Here is a 24,980-nt window from a genome sequence, read left to right as displayed (position 1 = left end):
TTAACAAGGGCCCCAGGTGACTGCCTCAATGAAACACTGAGTTCATGAGATCCACAATCTGCATCACACTCTGAAAGGAAAAAGTATTCTAAAAAACAGGGGCTCTCAGCTTCGGAATCATTTGGGGAGCTTTTAAAAATAAAGGCACCTCGGTCCCACTCCAGACGTTCTGATTAAGCTGGTCAGGGGTGCAGCTTGGACACCAGGATTTCTTAAAGCTCCCAAATGATTCTAAAATACATTCAAGGTTGAAAACCATTGTTACAAACATTTCCTGAGCAAGTGACTGATACATTACTCTGCCTGAAATACTTGCTATCGAACTTACTAACACTGCAGAAAAAAATGCTAAAAGAGTGTTTTTCATTTGATTCCAATTAGCAATATTCTAGAAGGACACTAGCAGTTTCTGAAATTAAGCTGGAATTTAAAAAAAAACTGAACCACAGCAAATGGATAAATTGAAAAGATAACTGTTGGCTGAGTACTAAGAAAGGACAACTGGATGGACGGATGGATGGAGGGGAAGGAAGCAGGGAAAGAAGGAAAGGAGAAAGCAGACTAATTAATCAGAGGACAATTACTACCCAGAATATATATTGTTTAAATCCTAAAAATCAATAAGATAAATACAGATAACATAATGGAAAAATGAGCAAAAGGAATCAACAAAAGGCATTTTACAAAAAAGGAAATCCCAGTGGCCAACAAACACGTGAAAAGATGCTCAATCATATTATAATTGGGGAATTGCACATTAAAACCACAATAAATATAATTTTATTACCTCCTAAATTAGAAAAAGTGAAGTAGAAAGTCTGCTCACACTAAATGTTAGTAGGCTGCTGACCAGCACCGATTCTCACACTCCCACTGCTCCTACAGTGCAGGCTGGCACAGCCACTGGGGGAAGTAAGCCGGCATCGTCTGCAAGTCAGACTGAGACACACCCCACACCCAAGCAATTCCACTCATAAAGACAGGCGTTCATCTAGAGAAACGCTTTACGTGGTCACCAGCAGACACGTCCAGTGTTCACAGCACTGTTCATAATAATGAAAAAGGAAAAAGAAAAGAGCCAGATGCCCATCAACAGAATGAATGTTGTATAATTTATGCATCAGTAGATTAACTATGGCTAAGAGGGCAAATCTCTCCAATTGACCTATAGGGTCAGTGCAATCCCTCTCAAGATCCCAGAAGGTTTTGTGGTGGTTTTTGGTTTTTTTTTTTTGATAGAAACTGACAAGCTGATCTTAAAATTCACATAGAAGTGCAAAGGACTCAGCAAAGCCAAAACAATTTTGAAAAAGAACAAAGTTAAAAGACTTAAACTACCCAGTTTCAAAACTTACCATAAAGTTGCAGTAATCATTAAAGAGTCTGGTACTGGCATAAGGACAAACTTAGATCTATGGGATAGAACTGAGAGTCCAGAAATAAACCCTTACTTTTATGGCCAACTGACTTTTGACAAAGGTGCCAAGATAATTCGATAGGGAAAGTGTTTTTAACAAATGTGGCTGAGACAACTGGATATCCACATGAAAAAAAAAAAAACTTAGACCTTTATAATATACACACAAAAACAATTCAAAATGGAGGATATAACCTAGATATAAGAGCTAAAACCATAAAACTTCTGGAAGAAAACACAGGAAGAAATTCTTATGACCTTGGGTTATGCAGAGTTCTTAGACACAACTCTACAAGCATGAGCCAAAAAGGAGAAAAGTAATAAACTAGACTTGATTAAAATTAAAAACTTCTATATTTCAAAAGATACCATTATGAAAATGAAAAAACAAGCCACAGACAAGGAGAAAATACATGGAGATCATATATTTGATAAAGAACTTGTATCAAGGATAAAGAATTGTTACAACTCAACAGGAAGATAATCTGATTTTTTAGATGGACAAGTCTTAAATAGACAGTTCACTAAAGAAGATATAAAAGTGGCCAAAAAGCAAATAAAAAGATGCTCAATATCATTAATCAGCAGGTATATGCAAATTAAAACCACAGTGAGATACCACTTCAAACCCACTCAGATGGCTATAATCAAAAAGACGGGTAAGAAGTGACTAAAAAGATACGGAAAAACTGGAACGCTCATACGCTGCTGGTGCGAATGCAAATGGTGCAGCTGTTTTGGAAAGCAATTTGGCCATTTCTCAAAAGTCAAGCATAAACTTACCATATGACTTAGCAATTCCACTCCTTGGAATCTATCCAAGAAAAATGAAAATATATGTCCCTACAAAGATTTGTATGCAATTGTCCATAGCAGTATTATTTATTTTTTTATTGAAGTACAGTCAGTTTACAATGTTGTGTTAATTTCTGGTATACACCACAGTGATTCATTTACACACATATTTTCCTTTTCATATTCTTTTCATTTCATTATAGGCCATTACAAGGTACTGAATATAATTCCCTGTGCTATATAGTAGGACCTTGTTGTTTATCAATTTTATATATAATAGTTAATATCTGCAAATCCCAAATTCCCAATTTATCCTTCCTTATTCCCTTCCCCCTGGTAGCCACTGGTTTGTCTTCTATGTCTGTGAGTCTGTCTCTGTTTTGTAAATAAGTTTATTTGGGTCCCTTTTTTTTTTAGATTCCACATATAAGTAATATCATACAGTATTTTTCCTTCTCTTTCTGGCTTACTTCACTTAGAAGGACAATCTCCAGGTCCATCCATGTTGCTGCAAATGGCATTATTTTATTCTTTTTTATGGCTGAGTAGTATTCCATTGAATAAATATACCATTACTTCTTTATCTAGTCATCTGTCAATGGATATTTAGGTTGCTTCTGTGTCTTGACTATTGTAAACAGTGCTGCTATGAACATTGCGGTGCATGTATCTTTTCAAATTAGAGTTCCCTCTGGATATATGCCTGGGAGTGGGATAGATTTCTAGATCAGATGGTAAGACTATTTTTAGTTTTTTAAGGAATCTCTATACTGTTTTCCATAATGGCTGCACCAACTACATACCCACCAGCAGTGTAGGAGGGTTCCCTTTTGTCCACACTGTCTGGAGCATTTATTGTTTGTAGACTCTTCAATGGTGGCCATTCTGACTGGTGTGAGGTGATACCTCATCGTAATTTTGATTTGCATTTGTATGTGTTCATCGGATAAATGTTTTTTTTAGGTTGTTTAGGTCTTCTACCCATTTTTGGATTGAGTTGCTTTTTTTGTTGTTATTGAGTTGTATGAGCTGTTTATATATTCTGGAAATTAAGCCCTTGTCGGTTGCATCATTTGCAAATATTTTCTCCCATTCTGTAGGCTGTCTTTTCATTTTATTTATGTTCCTTTGCTGTGCAAGACTTTGTAAGTTTAATTAGGTCCCATTTGTTAATTTTTGCTCTTATTTCTATTGCCTGGGTAGACTTATAGCAGCATTATTCATAACAGCCAGAATGGAAACAACTTAAAGGTCCATCAGTTTGTTAATGGATAAGTAAAATATGTAATGGAATACTATTCAGTGGTAAAAAGATACAAAGTACTGATATTACAACATGCGTGAACCTCAAAAACATGGTAAGTGGAAGATGTCAGATGCAAAGGATTATATATTGAATGATGCTACGCATATGAACTGTCCAGGAAAGGCAAATTTATAGGGTCAGAAAGCAGATCAGTGGTTTTCTGGGGATGAAAGTGGCAGCAGGGTTTGACTGCTAACAGGCTTGAGAGACTCTGGCAGGGGGAAGGGATGGTGGCTATGAAAATGTTCTAAAACTGGATTGTGCAATAGCTGCACAGCTCTAGAAACTGACTAAAAGTTGCTGAATTGTACATTTACAACGGTGCATTTTAGGATATGTAAAGTATATCTCAATAAAGCTGAAAAAGCAAAACAAAATAAAATCTTACTGCAGAGCAAATAAGGAGAACCGAGTTCCTTTCTCCGTATTCTGTGCCTTGCTAGCTTTTTTGGATAAAGAAGGCAGTCCTTAAAGCATTAAAGTCAAATTATTACTATTAACCAGATTTGGAGTTAATTAAACAGTTTTCTGGTTATTTTCTTTGGGAAGACATGAATCAAATCTCCTCCAGATGTGAAACTCTTAGAAGTCACAGTTTGATACTACAATACTCTATGGAGAGATGTTGCCAACAAAAATATTTTGAAGAAGCTCTTGTTAGTTTAGATATTTTTCTCACTTGAGCCACTCAGCAAGCAAGCCCCAGCACATGTCTCCAGGATGAGAGAACCCTTCTTCACAAGTATTTTCTTTGTCAACTAACAACAGCAACAGCAGGGAAACAGGCTCAGGTTTGCCTCTGTCATGAAACACACACACACACACAAAAAAAAACCAAAAAAACCCCAGCATCTACCATACAAAGTATCATCTTAAAAGACTTCAAGTACCCAGTGTAAAGACTCCCAGACTCTCCTAACCCTCTTTCCAGAGAAAAAGGTGTGAAAACAAATGTCATATTCCCGTGACATTAAACAAGAATGAGATCTGTTCTTTTGAACACAAATGGCTATTCAGAAATTCTTATTAACGCTGCTCCGAAAACCATCATGCACACATTATTCCTTTTACAGTGTACTTCTGAGCATGTTTTGCCAAGACAGGATGATCTTAAGAGTCAAGAAAACAGGATAAGCTGATTTCCCTACGGACCTTGCTGTTGTGATCCAAGAGTTGTCATGGATCAACAAATTCACCACCAAAGAGGATTCAACAAATGTACCTCTCCTAACACTGTAAACACATTTTCTTTGTCATACTGTTATTCAGAACATGTTCCCCAAATGCATATATCAGGGACACAAAGCCATAAGTCCAAGAGATACACAGAAAACCTGGTCAAGGAAACCCAAAAGATAGCTGGTGGATCATAAATGTGTCAGGGGCTGTATCAGGGTCTGTATAACCCAGGGGGGCATCATTAACTCTGTAACTCTATAATCTAGGGTGAATTTCCTAGAATTGTACAGTGTACAACCTGTGCAGCTGCACATGGCAGCCCTGAGATAAGCCATCTCATAAAAACACAGTTCATAATCATGGCCTTTCATAGGAAGTATGTGAAAATGGAACAGATGAAAAAATTAGGGTAAGACCCTGAAGGCAGGCCTCTGAAAATCCTAATTATTCACAAAGGAGATTTACAAAGGAAATTCTGGAAAAAAAAAATCACTAGATCTGACCTGGATGACTATTTTTAGAGCCTTCACTTTCTGGTCTGAGGCCCAAGCGTCCTTCAGTGACTGGTTGAGCTCCTCTATGCGGTTCACATAATCCTGCTGAGTCAAATTCAACAGTTCCTTTTGGGATCCCTGTGGGCAGAAAGCAGAAAAGATATAGTCACAGAAGTAAAAAACATTGTTGGGGACCCCCACCCTCGTGTACAATGAGTATTAGCCAAGTTTCAATGTCTCAGTTGTCCTCATAATCCCACCAGGCAACAAGACGGTTTTGTCTTGTGATCAAAGAGGTTCTTTTGAGTTTTCTGCAATGATGGGCAGAGTGCAGTGGTTGAGAGACTGGCCTGGACACAAGTCAGGCCTGAGCCCGCTCCCAGATCAGCCACTTCCTGGCCGTGGGATTCTGGGTGAGCTGCTTTCCACCCTGAGTCTCATCTGTGAACAGTGGTAACAGGACTTAGCTTGTTCAACAAAGTTATTGGGGCCTATTGTATGCCAGGCAGGTATGGTCTACCAGATGCTCCAGATACAAAGGCGAGCAGAGAGACATTATTTCAGCACTAATGGAGCTTAAGGTATAGAGGACGAGATGGACATTAATACAAACTGAGATAAATGCTGGAGGAAACAATTCTGTGAAGACACATATCAGTTCTCTGAATCTGAGGTGCTGACTGTGGGGAGCACAACTGTTTCATGTACCACTAAGGAAGGAAAATCACTGATTGTGGACATGTACCAACTGAGTGACACAGCCCGACTTTAGGGATATTCAAATGTAGGGGAAAAGGCTCATCTCAGAATGGACTCTAGACTGGTGGTCATGAATGGAAAGTTTCCTGGAGGAACTGATGCTTGACACAAACTCTCAGTGGTGCACAGGTGTTAACTAGGGAATGGAGGGCTGTAAATTAGCCCAGGGAGAGAGCAGTCAGGAGAGAAAGCCGACCACAGCAAAAACCACAGCAGAAGAGGGCAAGATCATCACGAGGATGAAATGACAACGTGTGTAAGGACTCAGCGCCACCCTGGCACACAGGACGTACTCATTAATCCTCGGCTGTTGTTAAGATGCTCTCTACACAGCTCACAAGAGTGAAGGTCAACCTAACCTGCATGAGGGGACCAGGAAGCAAATCTTTTTTATATGAACATTCTCTGGAATCCAAAGTGAAGAATTCCTTATTAAAGAAATACAAGTAGAAGGTTCAGAAAATCTAGGTTGATCCCAACTGGTCACTTGAACTGGGAGACAGGGTCTTCCCTGCCCCTCTAGTCAGAAGAGCCACGTGACTGGCTTGGGCAAATGGTCTGTGAGCAGAGTGGCATGTGTCCCTTCTGGGCTGAGGCAGTGACAAGTGACCCTTTCTTCAGCTCTGCTGTGACAACCCTGGAAGCCACCTGTCAAGATGGTGGCATCATGAGATGGTGGTGTTTGTCTACACTGGATAAATAATGTGAGGAAGAAACAAACCTCTGCTGCACTAAGCCATAGAGATATGGAGGTTCACCCATCGCCACAGCACAACCTAGCCTTACCCTGACTAATATGCTGTCAACATGGAGGCCGTGGGGCAGCCATCTGCTGCTGTGGGCAGGGAGAAGCAAGAACACCAGTCTGCTGGGCCGGGGGTGCAGGGAGGCGGGAAATGGAGAACTAGAAAGAGAGTCGGTGACAGCAGGCTCCACAGACCCAAGAGAGACAGAGAAGAGCTGCTGGGGTTCTGGGTGGTTCTTCAGTTCCCAGCTCCAGGCCACTGTGTCCTTGGGTTCAGGGAAGTTCCCTGTATCCTTCAATACGGTCTTCATTTTCAACATAAGCCAGCTCAAGTGACTTTCAGACTAAACAGCTTTGAATAAAACCCTTAGCAATTCCCTTCCTATCAGCCAAGGTTGGCGGATGACATGCAGACTGAGACTCTCAGGCACCCTAATCCAGAACACGTCCTTTCTGAACTGGGGAATAAGATACTGGACTATCAGACTCTTGCTGAGTACCTAACAGCTCTGGTCTCAGAGCTGGAGGGACCCTGAAGCCAGGGAAAAGATGTGGAACAGAGCAGTGGCAACTGTCGTTAGATGGCCCCTTACAGAGTCAAAGCATCCCCATTCAGTCCACACATCTGTATCCTTTATCCCCATTTTACAGACGAGGATCTGGGTCCAGGAAGGTGGATGCCCAAGGGCACCCTGTTCATAAGCAGTTGAGCTAAGGCCTCTAGTCTCTGAACGGTGACAGTTACAGAGTTACCACTTGCAGAGCAAGCGCCACGGGCTGGGCGCTGGGCTGAGCACTTCACACTTCCTAACTCACCTAATGCCTTATGACAACCTTCAGAGGCCGGTACTGGGTAGTACCTTCACTTTACAGATAAGTAAACTGAGGCCCAGAGCTCAAGCTCTTAAGCTCCCTGCCCCAAATCACAGAATTACTAGACGGTAGAGCTGGGATTCCAACCCAGGCAGCCTGGCCCCAGTCTGGCCTCTTCCCCACTAAGCTTTGCTGCCTCTCTGAAAGACACTCCAGAGACTCGCCCGTCCCCATGGACCAGGCTAACGTCTGCAAGGGAGTCAGGCCAGGGAGGGCTATGAACGCCGGACGGTACGCGTGCACCCAGGCTAAACGCAAGAATGTGGGCCCACGGTTACCAGGCGGAATTTACAAGAAGCCGGAAATCTGGATTTGCATGTTAAATTTACAAATTTTTATGAGTGGGGAAATTAAGTCACGTTCTTTCCAAGCACGTGCAGGATAACTGGAAGACCCCCGTGGGCTGTACCCAGCAGCGGAGCTCTGCAGCAGGCGTGGTCATTCTATACCAGGCGAGGCGGCTTCCCGGGAGATGGCTCCAGCTGGCTTCCACAGTCAGACCCTGTCCCCAGACGCCCCGGGTTTGCTCAGGCATCACAGTGAGAAAAACGCCTCCGGAAAGCCAGCCTGAGGCAGGCTCCTGTGAGCTCGGCCAGTCTCCCCCACTGGCATCTTGCCCGGGATCAGTTGGTGCCTCAGGAGGACTGAGCACAATGAGCAGCTCGAGAATGAATCACAGAGCAGCCGCCGGGACTGACCTCACTGGGCAGAAGGACCGAAGCTCCACTCCACCCCCGCGCTCAGCAAATGACTTGCTCACCTCTTCAAAGTCATCCAGCTCCTCCAGCCTGGTGCGAACCTTCTCCGACATGGCAGATGTGGCGGTCCCCGCCTTGCCTAAACAGAACAGATTTACATCACACAGGTGGTGGCTTCCTCTGTCCCCAGGACCCTCAAAGGAAAGCATCTTTCACTTTACGCTTCATCATGAATAAAGAGGCCAGGGAGCAATTTCATTACAGAAAACTCTCTGAGATTTTGAAATGGACATCCTTACATAACCCAAGTTCCCTCGGACACATTTCTGCTTAGGAGCTGCCCATGGGAGCACAGCGGGCCAGCCTCGAAAAGGTTCCATGACATTCGATATTTACAAACTTTTCACTGCATCATTTGTTTATTCCCAAAGAAAAGCAGTCCAGATAAGGATGCCAAAAATCCGTCATTTAATTGTTTTCCATAAACAAAAGGCCCTCTCAGGCTCATGCTCACAGTGTAGAATTGTTGTACTAAGAACTAACAAAACAACCATCTCACTGTCTGCCCAGAGGTGGAAACACAAGGGCTTCAAAGCCCCCTCTCCAAGCAGACAGGACTAGTAAGCCTCCTTCCATCATCTGCCAGCGTAGCTCTTCCCATCAGCAGGACTGGCAGCGAGAGAAGGAAAGGACTCCAGGCCATGGGCCGGTCACACGGCAGGGCTCTCTGCCTAGCTGGCTGCTGCCCGTCAGTGCCCCTCACTTCAGAACCCTTTCTCCATGATCTGAGGTCCCCTTGCTCCTGCCTACCAAGCTCACTCTCAGGAACTGAAGTTTATTCTTTTAGGGCACTGGTTTCTTAGCTCTGGTGTTAACTACACTCACAGATTTGTCTGGGATCAGCTGAGAGAATGGTACATTTTTTTAACCAGTACTAAAGTTAAGACGTTTCCAAGGCATTTGCTTTTTTTTTTTTACCTTGTTTCTACTTTTTCCTTCATTTTGAAATACGTACATTTTAACAGATCATTATAAAGCCTTTGTAGCCACCACCCAGCTCATAGATTGACTTGTTTCTTTCATTCACCACTGACTTCAGTTCATGGCATTTACCCATGTCGTTGCACAGAGCTGCAGCTCACTCATTTTCACTGCTGTTTAGTATTTCCTATTGAGTGAAGACATCACAATTTATTTCTTATTCTACTGTCAATGGATGTGAGGGTTACATTCTCTGTGGGGCTACTCTGAACAATGCCACTATGGACATTTCTGTGCATGTCTCCTGGTTCATATGCGCATGCATTTCAGGGTACTGCTTCTCAGACTTCTACAGAAATCACTTGAGGACACGTTAACATGCAGATTCTGATTTTCAGTAGGTCTGGCAGGATCTGAGGCTGCATTTCTAATGAGCTCCCACATCATGTTAATGCTGCTGCTCCTTGGACCACACTTTAAGAAAGATGCAGCTGGGCAGAGTTGAAAAGACACATCCTACAAAGGGCCACCTATAAGTATTTTAGCTTTTGTGAGTCATGGTCTCTGTCACAAGTACCTGACTCTGCCATTATAGCATAAAAGCAGCTAGGGACAGTATGTAAACAAACCAGTATGGCTGTGTTCCAATAAAACTTTATTTACACAAAATCAAACAGAGGGCCAGATCTGGCCTCCATGATGTAGTCTGCCAATTTCTGATCTAGGGTATATCCTAACAGTGGAATGGCTGGGTTAAAGAGTTGGCCCATCTTCAATTTTAGCAGATAATGCAAAAGTGCTTCACACAGTGGTTGTGCCATTTTACACTTCCAGCAGCAGGAAGTGAGAGTTCCTGTTGCTCTACATTCTCACCAGCAGGTGACATCGTCACTTTCTGATCTCTCCAAACTGGGAGACATGCAATGGTATTAGTTACGTTTTTTACGGTTTGGGGTCAAAGTCATGCCCGTAACAAAGGTGCACCCACTCTCTTGATTTCTAATGTGCTGTCTCAGCCTGCAGAGAATGGGGAGAGTTGAAGCTGCCACACCAGCGATGTCCACAGATGTGCACATAAACCACAGCTGTGCTCCTCTGCCCCCTAGTGGTATAGGATCTATGTCGGTGGCTTCAGAATCACCTAGGAGCTTCCAAAGAGGAATTCCTGGGTCCCAGCCGTCAAGATTAATTCAGTAAGCAGAGTGGGGCCTATTGGTCTATATGTGCATAAAAGTTCCCCCGGTAACCCTCCTGCACAGCTAGTTGGAGACACCCTGGTCCAGAGTTTTGGACTGTGTGTCTTAGCAGAGGAAATTGAGAATCGCCGTGTCCAGGGACCAGTGGCTGGTAAGACAGATGTCTGACTCCCCACACCATGCATCTGTGTTTTCACAAGGGATAAAGACTTAAGGCAAGGGAAAGGATCTTTTAAAAAGGAGAATTTCAGCTGTTCTCCAACTAATGAGGAGGCACGCAGAGAGGAGATTACTGCTCTGTAATCCCCAAGTCAAGCAACTGAGCTTCTGTTTACTCCTAGTAACCTCTTTAATTCTTTTCTTTTTTCATTCATCATCTAAATATGTATTTCAATTCTATTAAGTCTATACATAATCTATGAAATAATAGTTTCAACCGAACTATACCATGGGGATTGGATGCTACAAACTTTTTTCCTTTGGAAAATTCTATTAAAGGTAATGGGAGAATTTCCCATCAGAACAGTAACAACAATGAAAACTCACCTTTTTCAGATCCCATAAACAGATTCTGCAGAGGCAAAAAAAAAAAAATTATTTATATTTTTTAAAACTAATTGGACTCTACGACAAAAAAAAAACCTTGTAAGACAGTTAAATTATTATTCAAATAGCACTAAGACAACGTGACCAACCATTTTACAACAAAGCCATCTACTTATCCAAATGAAAATCAGAGACATTTATTCAAAGGAAGAAAATATAGCTCACTAGAAATTACTAGGGATTCAAATTTCTATTCAATTCAGGGCTCTCAAAGTGAGCCAATAAAGAGCAAAATTTTAAGGACAATGGTGGCAGATGAAAGCATTTAGCTTATTCTAAATCAGGGTTTCACGACCTCGGCAATATTGCCCTTATAGGATGGGAAATACTGTTGCAGAGGGGCTGTGCTGTGCACTGTAGGATATTTTAACAGCATCTCTGGTCTCTACTTAGTAGGTGACAGTAGCACGTCTACAGCTGTGATAACCAAAATGTCTCCAGACACCGCCAAGTCCCCTGGGGGGGGGGGGTAAAATTCCTCCTGGTGGAGAATCACTGCTCTATAGTAACTCAATGCGATCAGAAGACAATAGGAAAAAGTATACATACACCAGCAATTCTGCTGCCACTCTGCTCAACAAGGATGGACTCTTGAGAGAAAGAGGGAGCAGAAACATCCCAGTTGCTACTGAGTTCACCCTCTCCTCCCTGCTCACAGCCCCGACATTTGATGGCCACACTGTCACCTTCCCCGGCTTCCCTCGCATCTGTGCATGGCCCATGTCTACCTTCAAGACAAAGGTAACCGGACACGTTGAGGGGATTCCGGGAAGTCTCCAGAATTACAGAGGGCACATTCTACTTTCCCCTCTCCGCCTCCGAACAACGTGGGCCTGAGGCAACACTGCACGTGACAGAGCGGCAGGACAAAAAGAGGGTCCCTGATGACTCTAGGGCTGCCACACAGCCCCACGCTGCACATCTCTAGACTCCTTTTCAGTGTGAAGAGAGATGAAAGTCACTCTTGTTAGGGAGGGCTTCGGTGATGAGCAACGAAACCTAGTCCTCAGCAGGCATTAACCTGCTTTCCCTGCTTGGTCTCAGCTCTCCAGAGCCCTTCAGCAACTTGCTAAGTACCGGGTAAGCCTCAGGCACTAGCCAACGACATGATCTAGCGGCCGTTGCCCCAAAGAAACGGTGAGCTTCCAGCCCTGGAAGAAAACCCAGCAGTGGGACCCCCTGCACAACAGTTAAGAAGGAAACCTTCTTTAGGTTGGCGCCCTCCTCACCTCATAACTCTAGCCTCCCCCAGAGACAGGACTCCCCTGATCCAATTCTTTCTCTGAACTGTGCCAGATCCCTGATTCTTAACACATTTTTTAGAAACCAATCAGCACTTTTCTCCCAACTAAAATTGAAATAATAACTGAAACTTATAGAGCCGAGGAGTTGGGACAACATAACTGTGATACCATGATTTATAATAAGAAGCATATATTTAGTCTTTGTCCTCATTCTGGTTACAGAGCTTCTTGAAACCTGTGTAATTTCCAAAGTGAGGAGAGCGATCCAGGAGTCTTTTGTTATGGTAATGAGGTGACTTTGGAAGCACCTAAGGCTGGGGGCTGGTTGTCAGGGGAACCAACCATGTAATTAGACAGTTGGAAATTTCAGTCCCACCTTTCTGATTTCTGGGGAGGGGCAGAGGGGGCTGGAGGCTGACTCAATCACCAGTGGCCAATGATTTAATCCATCATGCCTATGTAACGAAGCCTCCATAAAAACCCAAAAGGACTGGGTTCAGAGAGCTTCTGGGTTGGTGAACCACAACACAACCGCGTCCTGCTATCCTGGACCCCAAACTCCATGAGGACAGACGCTCCTTTGCTCAGGACCTCACCCTGTGTATCTCTTCATCTGGCTGTTGGTTCTTATCTTTAATATCTTTTGTAATAAATCAGTAATCTGGTCAGTCAACTGGTTTTTGAGTTCTATGAGCCAGTCTAGCAAATTAAGTGGACTCAAGGAGGTGGTGGTGGGAACCTTTGATTTATAGCTAGTTGGTCAGAAGCAAGGTAACACCCTGGACTTGTGATTGGCATCTGAAGTGGGGGAAGTCTTGTGGGACTGAGACCTTAATGTGTGGAATGCGATGCTGTATCCAGGCAGACTGTGTTAGAATTGAGTTGAATCACAGGACACCCAGTTAGTGTCGCAGTATTGCCTTATATGGGGAAAAAACCCACACTCTGGAATTGGGTACAAAATTATAATAACAAAAAGAAATTACTAAAAAATCTGAAGCAGACACTGGGAGAAAAGTGTATTTGTACTCACAATAGATAGCTTTTCTGTGGTGGTGTACCGGGCAAGGATTTCTCCTCGCTTGCTGGCCCAAGGCTCAAAATCTGATCCTACAATGGAATTATCATCTCTGTCACGTTTCTTTCTGGCGCTGTCCTAAGGAAAGGCAAGACAATCTCTTCAGCAGCAATTTTGAAATCTTTTTTTAAAAGTATAAGCAAACATGGTGATCTGACAGTTGATAACACAGTTCTATATAACTGAAATGTGCTAAGACAGTAGAATGTAAATGTTCTCACCAAAAAAAAAAGGGAAATATGCAAGGTGATAGATGAGTTCATGAACTCAGTCGAAGGAATCCTTTCACAATGTATATGTGTATCAAATCATCACACTGCACACTTTAAATATCTTACAATTTTATTTGTCAATTATACCTCAATATGGCTTTAAAAAAAAAAAAAGGTATGAGCAGAAGAAGGCAGACAGTGCTTCAGTGTAGAACAGCAGTGATATCTACACGGATACAGAATCTCGGTCTAAAGGTCTACTACAGTCAAAAATTTTTCAGGCCAGTTCACCACAAATGGCCAATAAACCTATCAAAAGATGCTCAAACTCATTAAAAATCAAGGACAAGGGACCTGAAAGAGATCATTCTTCGACAATCAGAATGGCAAGATGTAAAATGACTGAGAATACCCAGGTTGGCAGCGACGCAGGGAGACAGGCAAAAATTTTTCAGGCCAGTTCACCACGAATGGCCAATAAACCTATCAAAAGATGCTCAAACTCATTAAAGGTCAAGGACAAGGGACCTGAAAGAGACCATTCTTCGACAGTCAGGCACTCTGGACACTGCGGTGCTGGTGGGAGTGTAAGGCGGTGCAGCCTTTTTGGAGAACAACTTGGCAGCAGCCACCAGAACCTTAAATACACACAGCCTTAGCCCAGGAACGAACTCCTAAGAAGTCACCCTGCAGAAATCCTCACACGTAGGCAACAAGACACACATGCACTCAAGCAGCAAAGCGCCACTGCATACGTAGCAAACATCAGCCTATGTGCCCATCGTGGTGAATTAAAGCATGTCTTATTCCTTACGATGCAACGCAGCTGTTCAAAATAAGAAGGATGTTCTCTAAGTACTAATACAGAAAGTTCTCCAAGACATATTGGCAAGTTTAAAAAGTATATATGTTAGAAAAAAAAAAAAAAAGTCAAATAGATGTGTGCAAAGCCAGCAAAGAATGATGGTGAGTTCTGAATTCAGACTAGCCGGGCTTCAATTCCAGCTTGGATGTGATTTAACATCTCTATTCCTCCATGTGGGCCTCTTTAAATGAGGATTATAACAGCTTTCACACAAGGCAGTATAAGAACTAAACCTGGGAGGGGAGGGTATAGCTCAAGTGGCAGAGCGCATGCTTAGCAAACAAGAGGTCCTGGGTTCAATCCCCAGCACCTCCTCTCACCAGCACTGTCATCACATCTGGATTATTTGAATCGTTACAACCAGAATGTGCATTCCTTGTTCAATGAAACCACCCCCCCATTCCCTGCACCCAGAGGACCGACCACCAGCTGGAAGCGTTACCGTGGCAGCCGCCATGGCTGCAGGGTCAGCAGAGGCCGCGAACATGGAGAGGGGGTCCGTCCCATCCAGGACGCTGCTCAGCGGGTCCACCACGGAGCTGGAGGATGAAGAGGACGTGGAAGAAGTGCTGCCTTTCCGGCTCACTTTCTTTGTCTTTGACTCTGTAACCTGTGGGGAAAACGTGTGGAAGTAAAATGGAGGTGTCCTATGACTTCTTCCGGTGAAACACTCAAATGGGTTTTCTCTCGTTCCATTAATTGAACTGACCAATCCTTTCCAGAGGGGACACTTATTTTTTGTGACACATTGACATGACTCAGAATCTCAGCTATTGAGAAAGGGAAGCTGAGAAGTTAGGGTTAGGGAGGGAAGGACGGGGCCACTGTGATTTAGAAGGCGGTGATGTACGTGAATTCTTACTCAAAGTGGACAAGCAGCATCCACTTCCCCCGGCCACTTATAAAGCATGGAGCCCCGCCCCAGACCCACGGCACCAGAACCTGCATCTTACAGCAATGGTCTGGGCAGGGTAATGAACCAGGGTATGAACAATTCCAGAGTCGTCGTGCTCAAAGGTGGTCTCGGTGGCACTGCACAGCCACCTCGTCACCACAAAGCAGGGACTGCCCAACTCCTCCCTTTTTAAAGAATTTCTCCTGATGCTACTTCCTGGTGTGTGTACTGAGGGGTGACTGGGGGTATGGGGCGTGAAGCCATGTTTTTGTTCCACTGGCCCCCACCCCTCCGCACTTCAGATGAGCAGACTGGGGTGAACCCCTGAATCAAGCGGATCCAACTAGAGTCTGTCTGCTGAAAATTCAGGATCGACATCAGGAAGGGTTAGTTAGGCTCCACTCCTTTCTAAATGAGGAAGCTGGGGGCCAGGGGCTGAGACACAGTGATGGTGTGACACTTTGAGTGTGTGTCCATAGGGAAGCAGAGAGAACCAACATTGAGAGAGAGAGAAAAGGATGACATATAATAGAATGAAGGAGAGGGTGTTGGATAAGAGAATTTGGCCTTTGTCACTGGTTCCTGGAAAGGAGACTCTTAATCCTTAGAGCACCTGTTAATTCATGAGCCCCCTGATCACACCTGAGTTTATGCTAATGAGATGCCACAGCACAGTCCCAAGAAAAACCCTGGCATGTCATTAGAGGGTTGGGACTTTGAGCCAGGTGACAACAGCCTGACCTCAGCGGAGGGGAGGGAGGCTCAAGATCAAGTTCAATCATGTGGCCAAGGAATCAATCAGTCATGCCTATGTAATAAAACCTCAATAAAAAGTGTGAGCACTAAAGCTCAGGGGACACATGATGTGCTGGGAGGTGATGGACCCCGATTCCACAGGCAGAGGGCACAGAAGCTCTGTGTTTGGGACCCTGCCAAACCTTGCCCAATATTTCTCTAATTCAACTGCTCCTCACGTGTATCCTTTATAATAAAACTGTAAGTGTAAGTATAGTGCTTTTCTGAGCTCTGTGAGTTGTTCTAGCAAATTATCAAGTCTGAGGAGGGTCTCAAAAAGCCCTGGGATTTGTAGCCAGTTGGTCAGAAGTCCGGGTAGTCTGGGGACCCCCAAATCTGCAGCTGGAGTCTGAAGCCAGAGCAGTCTTATTGAAGACCCTGCCCTAGACCTGTGGGGTCTGACACTAACCTCGGGTGACTGGGTGACGTACCTCCCACTGGTGCAAGTTTGTCACTTTTGTCAGCTTGGCATCCATTCCTCCACCTTCCAGGTTCAATAGCCCAGATCTTCTTTGAGAAAACAGCCCTGCCTGACTCGCAGCTCTTCCAGGGCTGGTGGCGTGGATTCTGCTCCCAGTTCCCAGGGTGGGCACTAGCCCCAACCCAGTCAGTCAGCGCATTCTACACTCTGGTCACCAGGGTTGGTTCAGGGAAGGACACGTAACCCCAACTGGGCACACGGAAACCACTGGAGAAGAGACTCTCCCTGTTGTTGGGCTGCTAAGGACGCAGGATGTAAGCTTGGAGCTGCTGCATCTGGTCTGTTACCACGTGGGGAGCGAGCTTCTGAGAATGGAACCAGCTCCCTGGTGGGTCAGCCACAGCCACAGGAGCCCACAGGGATTTGACGGGCCCTGGGAGGCCACAGCATGGTCTTATGACCTCCTGCTTTATGTAATCGTCTCTGTGTGTCCTCAGGTCCTCTGTCATTAAGAAACGTTTTGTCCTCAGGGTCCACTGGCATCTGTCAACCTCATGCCACCCGTGATGACAACCAGATAGCTTCTATTACTTGCTAATGCAGTGCTAGCCCATCTATGTCTCTTGCCTGCTTTTTGTCCTGTTTTATTTTTTAAATAAACTCACAGATAAACTAAGATGCTATTCCGGACAGCACCCTACATTGGTCATTAGAGTGATTCTTAACATCCCAAATAGGCAGATTAAGAAGTATTTTGTTCTCACCTCCAAATCAGGAACAACGGCATCCTCTACTCACAACCGCCTCATTAATACAAGAAAGGGAACAAACAGGGTGGTGGGTGAGGCCAACATCACAAAAAATGGGGCAGAGAATAAATTGGTTGATTTAAATATGCAAAAGCAACTACCGCTGGCAAAACAAAAAAGACCCAGGAATACTGTCTGCAACTTTACGGAATAAGAACATCACAGAGAGACCCTTGACAGAACTTACAGTTATGGGCTTCAGTGGGTGATAGTCCCCAAGCTCCAGCGGCACAGCCTCCAACCGGCATGATGCAAACTCAGCCTTGTAGTTCCTATTCCTGGAATGCCTGGTAAACAGCACACCCGGAAACCAGTTAGTGGGAGATGCATACACCCTAAGAACGTTTTGTAGAGACTTCCTCAGTGGTGAAGTAGTTTACAGTGGAACAGTATTTCTACCAGGACCAATAAGAAATGGTAAATTTAAAAGGTTTTTTAAGTCAGTTTGAAGGTATAGGAGCTGCCAAGGCATACAAGACCTGTTAGGCCAGATACCAGAACAGAAGTCACTGAGATGAAGCCAACTTTCTGCCCAGCCATCCTTACCGGGCACTGCTGATCTTTGGTGAAAGCCAGACAGAGGGCAGCTGAATGGAGGCAGAGCAGCCAGAGGAGCTTTAAGGAAAACTCATGAGGCGGCAGAGATAAATTAGGGTTCAGGGCTACGGAGACAGCCAGGGCTTGAAGGAAGAGCTGCTGAAGAGAAAGGAGTGCAGGAGTGAGAAATCCTGCCCTGGTTTCCCTCCACAGTATTTGCCAAGTATGTAGAGCAAGAGAAAGAAGCCAAGTAGATGAAGAGTAGACAGTTTTCATCAGTCTTGTGGAGGCTTAGCAGGTGAAGGGATTAGTGAGATGGAAAATGAAAGAGAAGAGATTACTCACATTGAAGCACAGAGAGGAAAAAAGACGAAAAACACAGAAAGGGTATCAAAAGACAAGGGACATGAGGAAACGGCCTTACACACATACGACTAAACTTCCAAAGAAGAAAGAGCAAGCAGATAATAGCTGAAAATTTTCCCAAACTAAAGATATCCATCTACAGATTCATGAAACACTTGTGCCCCGAGCAAGACCAATACAAAACCAAAACAGGAAACCACCATACTTCATGGTAAAATGGCTGTCCCAGTAAAATGGTTAAATGCTAAAAAGAGAGGATTTTTTAAAAGGAAAAAAGGTATGTTATGTTCAAAGGACAACAGTACGATGATTACCTCAGCACAGAAATGAGAACTGAAACACAAAGGAACGACACCTTTAAAGTACTGGGCGGGGGGCGGGGGAGGAACTGCCAACCAAAAATTTTAAACCTAGTGAAACTATCCTACAAATGTAAGGGCAAAAGAAAGACGTTTACAGGCAGAGAAAAAGGACAGCAGCCATAGCACCACAGCTTACATTTTTTTAAATGCTAAAAGTAGAGGGAAAATTATCCTTGTCGAAAGCAAAAAATATATATATGTTAATATGTATATATGTATGTACACATTTGCGCATACATACATATATATATGTATATACTAAAGAGTATACAAAAAATAAAGGTGTGGATGAAAATAAGTATCTACTACAAAAAAACAAGTTCTTAAGGTGTTTAAAATATACGTAGAATTAAATGCATGATGACTAGAACATAAAAGGCAGGAGAGGTGAAATGGTCTGAATGTTTGTGTCCCCCTAAAATTCACAGGTGGAAATCCTAACTCCCAAAGGTGATGGTATTAGCAGGTGGAGCCTGTGGGAGGGACTTACCTCATGAGGGTGGGGCCCTCATGAATGGGATTAGCGTCCTTGAAAGAGGGTACAGAGAGCTCCCGAGTCCCTCCCACCATGTGAAGGCATAGTGAGAAGGTGCCGGCTATGAACCAGGAAGTGTGCCTTCACCTGACCAGGTCTGGGCAATGATCCTGGACTTCCAGCCTCCAGGACTATGAGAAATAAAATTTGGTTGCTTATAAGCAAACCAGTCTGCAGTATTTTGTTACAGCAGCCCAAATGAACCCAGACAGGAAACTGGTACCAGAAGTGGGGTGCTAGAATATATCTAAATATCTAAAAATGTGCCAGCAGCTTTGGAACTGGATAATGAGTAGACGCAGCAGAAGCTTTGAAGTATACACTAGAAAAAAGCTATGACTTTTAACTGTTTTTTTCTTTAACAAAGGTGATTATTATGAGGGCTCACAAAGAGGAGAGCTGTAGAGAAGTGGTCGTGAACAGAATGTTGGTGCAACTATGGAAGGTAAAGGTCATGTGGATGAGGCCTCAGACAGAAAGGAGGTACACGTTATTGAACATGATGGAGGAAATGCAAATCCTTGCTATAAAATACCCAAGAGTTTGGCTGAATGATGTCCTAGTGTTTTGTGGAAGGCAGAATCTGTGAGCAATGAAACTGGATTCATCTTCTGCTATCTTTGTCTAAAAAGTATAAAAGCTGCCTGCTTCAGCCACTTCCTAGGTCCCCTTTCTAAGAGACCTCCAGTGCACACAAATTAAAATGTATTTCCTTTTCACCTATTAATCTGTCTTGGGTCAATTTTTTCATTAGTTCAGCCACAAGAACTCAAGAGAAGTACAGGGGGAAATCTCCCCCACCCAGACACTATATACCAGGATCAGGCCAAGCTCTTTACTCCTATTTCCTCACTGAATCAATCCTATGAGTTAGGCACTATGATTATGCCCATTTCTCAGATGGAGAAGCTGGGGCTGTTGGTAACATGTGAGAGGTGAGCAAGCGCAGACCGAGGCAGCCTGTCTCTGGGAGTCAGTAGTTCTATTGATCATCTATAAGACAACTTGAGAATTTGAAAACACATTGTTTTTTTTTTTTTAAAGGACCGAGCTTTGAAATTAATTTTTTTTAAGTTTGAGGGGAGGGAATTCCTTGGGGAAAAAATACTGTTTCTGGGAAAACGTTTTAAAAAAAAAGAAAAGAAAACTTTACCCTTCCTGAAAGTCCATGTCAAATTGCTGTATTTTTTATTTTTCAATCACTTCTTCCATTACTTACTCAAATTTGTTCTCCACTCCTTAGTAAAACACTGAGAGTTTCCTACAGTTTGCCATGTCAAAGCATTTTCCTCAAGGCCTGGGTCTTTGGTAAGGCTAACAGCGACCTCTAGAGGGCATTCTCTCAAAAAGCCTTACTTTCCTTTTTCCTGCTAACAGAGCTGATACAGCTGGTAACCGCCGCCCCCCTCCACCCCCATTTATCCCAGTTCCCAGCAATGCAAAAGGCTGGCCTCGGCTCCTTGGCAGTTGCCACAGCGAAAAAGCCAGCATTTCATACCCGCACTCCTGGCTGGGTCTGGCTCCTGGCTATTCCAGTGTGGGCCACAGATCACCAGCACAGGTCTTACTGCGGGGAGTGTTGAAATACCAAATACCCTCCACGCACACAATCAGGGTCTGGAGATCAACAAATTCTCGGGTGATTCACACACACATTAAAGGTTGACATCTCCCTATTTTTAAATGCTCTACATCTGGTAACATGGATGCTTAGAAATTCTATTACCAATTACCAAATTAATTTTATACTGGAAATACAGAAATCCACTAACAGCTTTTTATCAGCTATTTTAATTCTCAAATGATTTTTAAATTACTAATAACCTAATCTGGCCACGGAGTTTTTTTCTCCCACAATCACAATATACCCCCTCTCCCCACTAAAGCCTTAAAATAATGTAGGAATTCTGACTCAAGGGGAGGTATTTTTCAGCGTGCTATTATCACAGGATTGAATAGGAAATACAGTCCACGGTGTACCGGACATCTCACATGTGAGGTTAGAGATAACAAAAAGTGTGGGTGAGAAGAGGCATTCTGGGGAGACCCATGACAACACAGCCCTATCACCCAGAAACCTCAGCCCAGGGCCTAGACTGGGGGTCCAGCTGATGATAACAATTAAGATCACAGGCTTTGAGCATCAAACCTCAGGGCTCCTTACAGGCTGTAAAACTAAGTGAACTGCTTCATTTTTCTACTTCCATTTCTTCATCTTAAAAATGGGGTTATTATGAGGATTAGATGATTAGATGAGGATCAGATGCCCAGTCAGCATTTAGCACAGTGCTTGGCACAAAATAAAGGCTCTATAAATGTCAAATTTAATGACAGAAACACATTTCTCCTCTGTTGGCCTCTCCTGTTTCTTCATTCATTCCATAAATATTACTGAGCACCTACTATGTGCTGAGCTCCATGCCAGGCACTGGAGATACAATGATGGTTAAAACTCAACCCCTTTAACTTAAGGAGCAGAAGTCCAGTGGGGAACCTGAAAGATGAGCATGGGCTACCACAGGGAGAAACGTCGAGAGCACAGCCAGGCTGGGAACTGTGGGGACACTAGATGCTAAAAGGCTTGTGGCACCTCTGTTTGTAAAGTAAAAATACCAAAAGTGACTGGGATTAAACAGCATCTTCCTCAGTTTTCTGATTACAAAATTCCAGGTAAGTTCATTGAAGCCAGAAATGTCTTCGCATTTAAGTTTTAGTGATTCCAAAGGTGCTTTGCATGACTAGGTCAAAGAAAACCCAGGGCAGGGCACAGTAGAAAGAGCTCAGTGGCATCCAATCCTGATTTAGTGTATCAAGGCTTTTGAAGGAAGAGTTAGCCAGGTGAAGGCAATACCAGGAAGACAGCTGTTGATCAAGCATAAAACCAGAAAGATGTATCTGATTATTTCTAAGGCCAGTGGTGCATTTGCTCACTTATCCAATGTAAACCATTTCACATGTTTTGCAGAGAAAGATCTGAAAATAATCTCCCTCTCTGAAATGTAGGGGAGAGCTCATGTCGTCAAATAATTCCACCACCGCCATCACAACATGCTCCAGTTCTTCACACACTCATAGCTGCAGCTGGAGCCTGAAGCTCCGATCACTCCCAGCTCCAGCCTTGAGAGCCCCGACAGGCCTGTCAGCCATAGCTCCTTCTTGATGAGCTCCTATTCATCCTCCAAAACCCAGTTTAAGACTCCTCCTCTCTCAAGCCTTCCCCTAACCCAGCAGGTGTGGTTGGGCCTCATCCCAATGCCTTCTTTGGAAATCCTTCTAATCTGTGTGCCTGCTTCACTGAACTGCCAGCTCTTTGAGGCCAAGGAGTAGGTCTGAGGGCTGTGCATCCTCAGTGCTCAGTGAAGGGCCCTGCATAGAGCAAGATGAATGGCAGCCACTTTACAGAGGAGAACAGCAAGTCTCCTCCGGATGAACCGAGTCGTTCAGGAAACAGCCAGGTCTCCAGTCATCCAGACCAGAGCTGAGCCCACTATGCTCTGCACACAGCGCTCCCAGAACGCGTGCCAACTTCTGGGAAAACGGAAACCAGAAAACTTGAGCTTTCTTTTGGGAATGAGCGGAGAGGGGGGCGTGGAAGACGCGGGGAGGGGTAGCCCGGGGGAGGACCAAGATCCCACCCAGCTGGCTTCAGGGGGCCGCTCGGAACCCGGGTAGCGGCCGGGGGTTCTGTAGTCACGACAAGCCGAGGGGGCGGTGGGAGAGCCCACCAAGCCCTACAGACAGAAGTCCACACACACCCGCACAGAGACGCACACCGAGACAGAGACGGAGTCCCAGAGACAGCCAAGGCCGGTCCCTCCCCAAGGCCCACCCGCCGCTCCTTCCTTACCAGGGGAAGGCGGCCATCTTCGCGGTCACATGACCGCTAGCGCTAGGCCCGCCGGCCCGTTTCGCCCTCCCAGACCCCGCCCCGCCGCGGCCGCCATGATTGTGACGGGCAGCGTCGGCCCGGGCGGCGGCCGCGGCGCTGACGTGCGCCGGGACTGAGCGTGGCAGCGGGCCGCCTGGCCCACCGGCGCCCCCTGGAGGCGGTGAAGAATCCAGACACCTGCGGAGGGAAGGCGCGGACTGCTGCCTGGGGGAGGGAGGAGGGTGTCTGGAGTCCAGCCGGCGCGTGCTTCTGCAGCTAATTCGCAGTATGGCTAGGCAAGCCCTGGCCCCTCCCCAGGCCACCGCGTCCCCCTCCGTGCCCCGTAAAAGTTCGGCACTTCCGGTATTCTCGAGACTCATAACTTGGGTCTCCAAATGCCCTTGACCTCAGTTGAAACTGTGTATCACTAGACAGGCTAAAAAATCAAATTGTGCTTTCTGGGACCTTCCTGTTTCCAGGCCTTTTCTCTCCATGGCAACAGACTACGCAGAAATGCCATAAAGCAGGGCTTGAATGTGCACAAACTACCTGGGGATCTTGTTAAAATGCAGGTTCTGAGTCAGGTCTGGGGCGGGGCGTGGGCTCCTGTATTTCTAACAAGTTCCCAGGTGCCACTGCTGTTGGTTTCTGGGTACAAAACGGACTGTGAAAGCTGTGAGTGGTAAAGAGGGGCCATGTAACTTAGGAGGCAGTAGAGCAGAGCAACATCATGTGCTCCTCGGCATGTCTAGCCATACCCACTGAATCCAAACCTGTTACATCACGTGTACCACACAGATCAATGAAAGTAATCCTGAAAACAGGTTAAAACCTATGGGAAGCGTGAAGAAGGGATTTTCCCCACCATAGGCTGAGAAGCAAAACCATGGTTCTAGTGGCAACTTTGACAACCACCTCAAGAAAATGAAAAATTGAGAGCTACAGAGAAACTGACCAAAAAGGGATATCTGTCGAGTAATAAATAAACAAAAAGGTAGTATTTTATTGTGAAGTTTAATTTTGGTTAGACACGATTTGTCTTCAGAGCTGTCTTTAGAACCTTAACAAGGACGTGACTTCACTGTACCACATCCCAATCTGATTTGCTGTATTCCATGGCTGAACGTCTTTGATTTTTTAAATTATTTTTATAACCTGTATGTATGCCCACCATGAGGTTAGAGGTAGCATTCCAACTTCATTTACTTTTTACAACTATTACTTTTCATTTGGGGGAAGGAAGATTGTCTGTGGTTGTTCATGGGACAGTGACATGTGACAGAAAAAAAGATCTTCATCTTTATCAGAATGGGTCCTTGTTTTCTACTCAGTATGAGTGATAAAGTGTTCCCAGTCATATTCAGTATTCCCAACGTGTGAAATGAACAAGAGGTAAAGGGTGGCCATAGGAAAAGGGAGTGGCTCTTCTCTCACTGTCTTGCAGATTATCAAATGCAGTATCTCCTCAATAGTAGGTAAAAATGAGGACCATTTTACTATGTTCACATTAGATAATCAGGCAGCACCAAAAGTTGGATTCTTAACGTTGTGCAAGTTAGCAGCTTTGGTGCGAGCTTCAACAGTAGCATTCTCCCTCACTCGCTCCTAGCAGGCTTCCAGCTCTTAATAAGCTATTTCCACAGCTCCAGTGAACTCTTGCCCTCAGAAAAGTCCAAATCCTGCAAAATCAAATGCTGGGCTAAGCACTGGAAGAGGTTACATATTAAATAGTGGGATATACCTTTCCTGAGACTTGTAATTATAAAAAATGACCATATGCATTATTAATGTTTTGGCCACAGTCTTTCCTTGGTAAACAAAAAAGATCAAACTAGATTTCCTTTAAGATGAAAAGTTTATTTTGCCTTTTGCCTAGAAGCAAAACTAGAGAAAATTAAAGTATAAAAATAAATATAATTTACATTAATGGACATTTGACTCAAA

The 24,980-nt window shown here is 44.4% G+C and overlaps 1 protein-coding gene across 2 annotated transcripts in view; it reads right to left on the bottom strand.

The window, feature by feature from the left end:
- VPS35L (VPS35 endosomal protein sorting factor like) overlaps window positions 1-23,124 on the bottom strand; it is a 109,093-nt gene extending 85,969 nt beyond the window's left edge. For both annotated transcript variants that reach the window (XM_031433114.2, XM_031433115.2), the window contains exons 1-7: window positions 23,016-23,124; window positions 17,556-17,655; window positions 14,891-15,058; window positions 13,327-13,449; window positions 10,990-11,014; window positions 8,329-8,405; window positions 5,201-5,329 (exon numbers count right to left, since the gene is read on the bottom strand). In XM_031433114.2, coding sequence (XP_031288974.2) covers window positions 5,201-5,329; window positions 8,329-8,405; window positions 10,990-11,014; window positions 13,327-13,449; window positions 14,891-15,058; window positions 17,556-17,655; window positions 23,016-23,032 — 639 coding nt within the window. In that variant the 5' untranslated portion in view covers window positions 23,033-23,124. The remainder of the gene's footprint in view (window positions 1-5,200; window positions 5,330-8,328; window positions 8,406-10,989; window positions 11,015-13,326; window positions 13,450-14,890; window positions 15,059-17,555; window positions 17,656-23,015) is intronic.
- Window positions 23,125-24,980: the final 1,856 nt, after the last annotated feature.

This window comes from Camelus dromedarius, chromosome 24, assembly GCF_036321535.1.
Source record: "Camelus dromedarius isolate mCamDro1 chromosome 24, mCamDro1.pat, whole genome shotgun sequence".
NCBI classification, from domain to species: domain Eukaryota; kingdom Metazoa; phylum Chordata; class Mammalia; order Artiodactyla; family Camelidae; genus Camelus; species Camelus dromedarius.
Note: the sequence above shows the minus strand (reverse complement) of the source record. Positions and strands in the feature narration are given on the sequence as shown.